This window comes from Oratosquilla oratoria, chromosome 17 (genome assembly GCF_046742065.1).
Source record: "Oratosquilla oratoria isolate Oo_2021 chromosome 17, ASM4674206v1, whole genome shotgun sequence".
Classification (NCBI taxonomy): Eukaryota; Metazoa; Arthropoda; class Malacostraca; order Stomatopoda; family Squillidae; genus Oratosquilla; species Oratosquilla oratoria.
Genome location: NC_134793.1, coordinates 35,040,275 through 35,046,274, shown reverse-complemented (window position 1 = coordinate 35,046,274; position 6,000 = coordinate 35,040,275). Strand labels below are relative to the sequence as shown.

The following is a 6,000-nucleotide window of genomic DNA, read 5'->3' as shown; positions in this document are numbered from 1 at the left end:
GTACAAAAAAATGTATAAAAAAACTTGAAAGGATACAAAGAGCAATTACAAAACTGGCACCAACACTCTCAAAACTATCATATGAAGAGAGACTACAAAAACTTAAACTACAGACACTAGAGCAAAGAAGAGAGAGAGGAGATTTGATAGCTATTTACAGAATCATGAAAGGCATAGAAATTACTGATAGAGAGAATCTGATAAAATGGGATGACAGAAATACAAGAGGACACGGAAAGAAAATAAAAAAAGACAGCTATAGAAGAGATTTTAAAAAGAACAGCTTTCCTCACAGAGCAATAGACAGTTGGAACAAGTTAGATGAGAAAGTGGTGTGTGCAAAAACAATACATGAATTTAAAAATAGTTTAGATAAAATGAGATATGAAGACGGGACCCCACGAGCATAGCTCCCCTTCCCGTAAAATACAACTAGGTACAACTAGGTAAATACATAGTTGGTAGAGCGCTGAACTGGGAAGCAGAAATGCTCCCAGCACCCAGTTCGAATCCTGCCCAGGGCCGAAATTATTTCGGTATCGCTGTGCCTCGGGTCGTTACTCTGACTCTCGTGGGCGGGGAGTTGGGTGTGTGTGTGTGTGCAAGGTCATAGCATTACCCATAGATCGGACCTACGAGCTCTGAGCTCTCTTCCAGGAGGGAAATAGCTGTCGATCACGAGTCCAACACGTGATCCAAAGACCAAGTGAATACACACACACACACACACACACACATATATATATATATATATATATATATATATATTTATAAATAATATACATATATATATATATATATATATCTGGGGGTGATAAAGGCCATTCAGAATACATTTTCTGTTGAAGTCGACAGCAGTTACAGCATTATTCAGTTTGCAGTTTGCTTTTTCAATTTTTCTAACGGTGTTCCGATCTTCGTAGGCGAGGGTACTAAGTTCCTAAAATCCATAATAACTCGAGACGTCTTTCGGCCTTCACTCGGCCATCTTCAGGAGTGTAAGTATAGATGTGTTAGGTTGAAATGTTATATTTGGCTCATGTTGGCACTGGGGGAAGGTGACCTTTGGTGTGGAAGGTGGCGCTCCGTGGGGTGGTCAAAGGAGCCCTGAATATTATACCGTAATATACGAATTTCGCGTTAGAATCAACAGAATATGAAATATTTTTCCCTTGTCCTTTCTGCAATAGGGACATTAAATACAATTTTTAAAATCCGTTTAATCATTTCACAAGCCAATAGCTAAAACAGGCAGTAAGGGATGAGAGAGATGGGAAGTGGTGATGGTCATTTCATCATATGAATAACAACACAAGATATAACTAAAAATCTGACCTGTCCTAAGCTGTAACATGCAGCAGCGGTAATCAACGCACAAACAGAAACGTATTAGAAAGATATAAATTATGCAAAGAGAAGCAACCAGAACGATTCAAAGCCTGGCTGATAAGACATAAGAGAGAAAAAAAAAAAAAAAAGACTGGGAAAATTTGACACTACCCACTTCAGAGGAGCCAGGAGAGGTGACATTACACGTTGTACAAGAACAGTAAAAGATAATTTCCGTCAAATATTTCAGACTCACTACCCCCACCACCTTCCAATCGGCAACCTTGGAAGATTTCATATCACATAGGCCACTTCTTTTCTAGCAATATCTAACTTGCCAAAGAACCCTACAGTGTCTGTCAAGTCACGGCAGTGTTGCGACCGCAGTCGATAGACAGTGGTTAGGTGAAGCAAAAGAGATTCTAAATACGTCTCAAACCAAACTCTGAAACCTTTCTGAATTGTGTGTGATAGTTGACTCCCAATGTTTTCAAAATAAAATTTATATATTTTGAAAAGATATTAGAGATCTATTCATATTTAGTCTAGTATTCACATTGTCTGCCCGATACTTATAAAAACTTCGACAATTACAAAAATTCAAGCCTCATGGACATATTTCTCCTCCGTCCAATGGAGTCTAGTTCTACGACGTTTCATCCCTCGCCGTTGCATGTCATGGCATTCTGCAACAAATATGAGAAAAAACGAGCTTTTAGTATACTCTAATGGGAAATAAAATGGATAAAAGATTATTCAAGAACGTAATAGGTTTACTTGTTGGTGAGGTCATCAATCACGCCACACGGGTGATTACCATATAGATACATGCACAATGTCGTCTGCGTAAGCAGAAGAGCGTACATTTAGTCGTCGATAATTATAATCAGTGACAAGGAGGTTGTAATATTTTACTTAAGCCATTTCCCGCTACTTCGCCAGTTGTTCACTTTGTGTTGCAGACCGTCGTGATATACCATGGGAATTAGATAAAGCGAAGTCTCACCAAGAACGAGTGGATATATTGTCCACTATCCGTGTAGCACAATACTTCACTTTGTTCCTTATATTGTGTAGACCAGTTAGCCTGAGGTGTGGCTGATGGGGGTGAAGGCCCCTCCCCTTTTTGTTCTTTCATTACCTCATTGCAGAGGTTAAGAAAACTGCCTCGTGTACACGGTATGTGGCAGAAAGCAGTGATACAGCGACAGACATTTTTTCCTGACATTAAAACACTTCAGTGAGATATTGGAAGGATATTCAACACATTATTGATGGATTTTTATGCAAAATTATGTATTACTTTTGCCCCATATCTTGAAAGAAACTATAAATCAAGTGAGAACATATACTTCAATATATATTCAAAATCATCGTATTTGTGCTAAATCCTACGTGTATTTAAAAGCGTCATCTATATTTATAAAATTCAGGTTAGCCCCCCCCCCCCGAAAAAATGATCATGGATCGCGTTGCCACTTGCCTGAGGTAGTAGTACCCATAATGCCAGATGATGAAACCAACGTGAGCTTACGCGATAAAGTCCACTTCATGTTGCATACACGAAGGGAATGACAAATATATATTCTTCATCTTTTATTTCCCACATGCACTGTTTGCTTCAGTAATAAATCTAGTTTTCAGCTAAATTGGTATCACTAATCCATGACACTTTATTCTAACAGCCGAGGCTTCCTTTTGGAAAGTTGATAAAGGCTCGTCATCGGATAATTTCAGCCATTTCTTGATCCCTGGAACCATATGTACAACTACTACCGCAAGGGTGCTACTAATCACAGATTCTACTTCTCTCCCATACTTAACCATCAGACCAATTCCAAACTACTAAATCATAGGTAGGAACTTAGTTTTTGGGAACGACAAATCCAGATCCGCCTTGGTTTCTCTATAACTATGATTCTAAAATACATTGTAATAATTCAATAATGTATGTCAAAGATGTGTTAGTAATATTTAGGAAATCCAATCGAAATTTTCAGATAATTAAAAACGCAAACCCTTCCATTCCCTCACATCACAAAAGAACCACTGTTGAGATTGGAACAACTGTCTATTCTGCCACAGGCCACAGCATATTATGGTCATATGTTTAGAATCTATGAACCAGACAAAGCGGAGGAAGGTAAATTCAATGTAAACCTTCAACATCTTGGTGATAGAAAACAAAATTGTGATCATAGAAAACTGAATCTACCTCTCTAGAAACTGTGTGCTGTCAGACGTAAGAAAACACTGCAACCATAATTACGTATCCTGCAATAAAATTATATATATATTGATTGTCCTCCAGTAAGAAGTACGGGCATGGCTTATTTGTATGAATATAGTGACTGTATCAGACCTTATAATAAACACCTGAAAAATTATATAACATATACGTAATAGTGGGAAGCTTCAAATTAATGTATTTGTTTCTTTACGTGTATAGAAAATATGTGTACATGCCTTTAGAATATCGCACCATTTATTTAAAGTATATGTTTACCCATTCAAGTATAAAGCGACCACAGGAAAAGAAGAAACTTAAACAGAAGATGAATTTAATCAGATTCAGCAACGTAAGACACTTTTTCCAAATTTCACAACCAGGCTTGGCAGCAAGATCAACAAGTGGTTGTGTGCAAACAGCTGATCGGTTAAAGCAAAGGTGTGAATTTTATTGTGTATGCGTTGTAATTATAATTGTTTCTTAACCACTGTGAAGTAATCTGTTTGTTTGTTATAATCTGCCTTGGTTAGTAATCAAAATATACAGTGACAGTGTTTTAGAATATATGATCATATTGTTCCATTACAGTCACAGTGATGTAGAATGATTGCATCAGGATCAGGGGGTAACGTTGTTAATCGTAGTAAAACAACCGTGGTATTGTAAGCTGAGTTTAGTTGATGTATTAAGATGTGAAGGGGAATTGAATCGCTTTTGAACATGGAATTTTTATGTTGATGTCGACGATCCTTTCCCCAATAATTAGTTTCGTCTTACACAACTAGTTGCCTTGAGGGTTGAGCTAGTTGTACGCACATGATAAGAAAACTAATTTTAGAATTTCAGAGTACCTGTGCGATTAGAAGGATTTATGTTATCTCGCTCACTTAGAGTTTAGGGACAAAATGTGTAGTCATTTCTTCGTTTCAATATTTTTTAGGAACATAGGGCAAAATGGGAGTATCAGTTGTTACGAAAATTTCACGAAAGCTAGCTGCTATACGTACATATATGTATTATATATTTATATATATATATATGTATATATATATATATATATATATATATATATATATATATTATTGTAGTTGGAAGGCATATGAGAGGATTAATAGAGGAACACAGTGAGTAATTGGTGAGGAACAGAGTGGGTTTAGGACAGGTAGGAGTTGTGTAGATCAGATTTTTGTGGTAAGACAGATATGTGAGAAAGCTATAGGAAAAGGCAAGGATGTTTTTTGGCTTTCATGGATCTGGAAAAGGCTTACGACAGGGTAGACAGGAAGGCACTGTGGGAGGTACTGCAGATATATGGTATAGGAGGAAAGCTGTTAAGAGCAGTCAAGAGTTTTTGTGAGAGTAGTAGAGCTTGTATTAGGAATAGAAATGGAGAGAGTGAATGGTTTGAGGTAAAGGTGGGACTTCATCAGGGATGTTTTATGTTGCCCTGGCTGTTCAATCTTTACATGGATGGGGTGGTGTGAGAGGTGAATGCAAGGGTAGTGGGTCAGGGGCTGGAGATGATTAAAGAAAATGGAGAAATGTGGGAGGTGAGCCAGCTGTTGTTTGCTGACGACACTGCACTTGTAGCAGGATTAGAGGGATTGAGGAAGTTAGTGACAGAGTTTGAGAAGGTGTGTTAAAGAAGGAAGTTGAAAATAAATGTGGGCAAAAGTAAAGTGATGAGATGTACAAGGGGTGAGAGTGACAGCAGGCTGGAAGTGAGCATTAAGGGTGAAAGACTGGAGGAAGTAAATAGTTTTAGATACTTGTGTGCGAATGTGGCAGGAAAGGGAGGAGTGGGGATGGAGGTAGAATGTAGATTGAGAGAAGCAAGTAAATACCTTGCTGGATTAAAAAGTGTAATGAAAAATAGACATCTGGGAATGGATGCTAAGAGGAGGTTATATGAAGGAGTGATTGTGCCAACAGCACTGTACGGGGCAGAAACATGGAACATGAGAGAGGAAGAGAAGAGTTTGAATGTGTTTGAGATGAAATGTCTGAGAAGTATGATAGGGGTTACTAGGGTAGAGTGAGAAATGAGGAGGTGAGGAGGAAAGCAGGGGTGGAAAGGGAGCTGGGAGATAGGGTTGATAAAAGAGTATTAGGATGGTTTGGACACATGGAAAGAATGAGTGAAGAAAGATTAGTAAAAGAAGTGTGGAAGGAGTGTATATTATGAGGGGGTGTCCTAGGATGAGATGGATGGATGGGATGAAAGGGGCATAACAAAAGAGAGGAATGTCTGTGGAGGAAGAACGGGAGAGGACAGAAGATAGGGGTGAATGGACATGGGTTGTGTATATATGATGTTGTGATGCATGAGGGGGAGTAGGTGGGGGATGGGGGGTGAGGAAGTATGTATAAGAAAAAATTTGACACAGCCTGAAGGGATTTCTCCCCATCTTCTCCTTTTATGCATGGGACGGAGAGGGAGG

General features: G+C 38.5%; 1 protein-coding gene across 4 annotated transcripts in view; it reads left to right on the top strand.

Moving 5' to 3' along the window:
* The first annotated feature begins 1,589 nt into the window (after positions 1–1,589).
* The window catches only part of Agxt (Alanine-glyoxylate aminotransferase), a 35,268-nt gene continuing 30,857 nt past the window's right edge, over positions 1,590–6,000 (top strand). The window contains exons 1-2 of one of the 4 annotated variants that reach the window (XM_076200931.1): positions 1,590–1,734; positions 3,845–3,997. In XM_076200931.1, coding sequence (XP_076057046.1) covers positions 3,885–3,997 — 113 coding nt within the window. In that variant the 5' untranslated portion in view covers positions 1,590–1,734; positions 3,845–3,884. Of the gene's footprint in view, positions 1,793–3,844; positions 3,998–6,000 lie in introns of all 4 variants that reach the window. The other 3 variants (XM_076200932.1, XM_076200930.1, XM_076200933.1) reach the window with 3 other exon arrangements.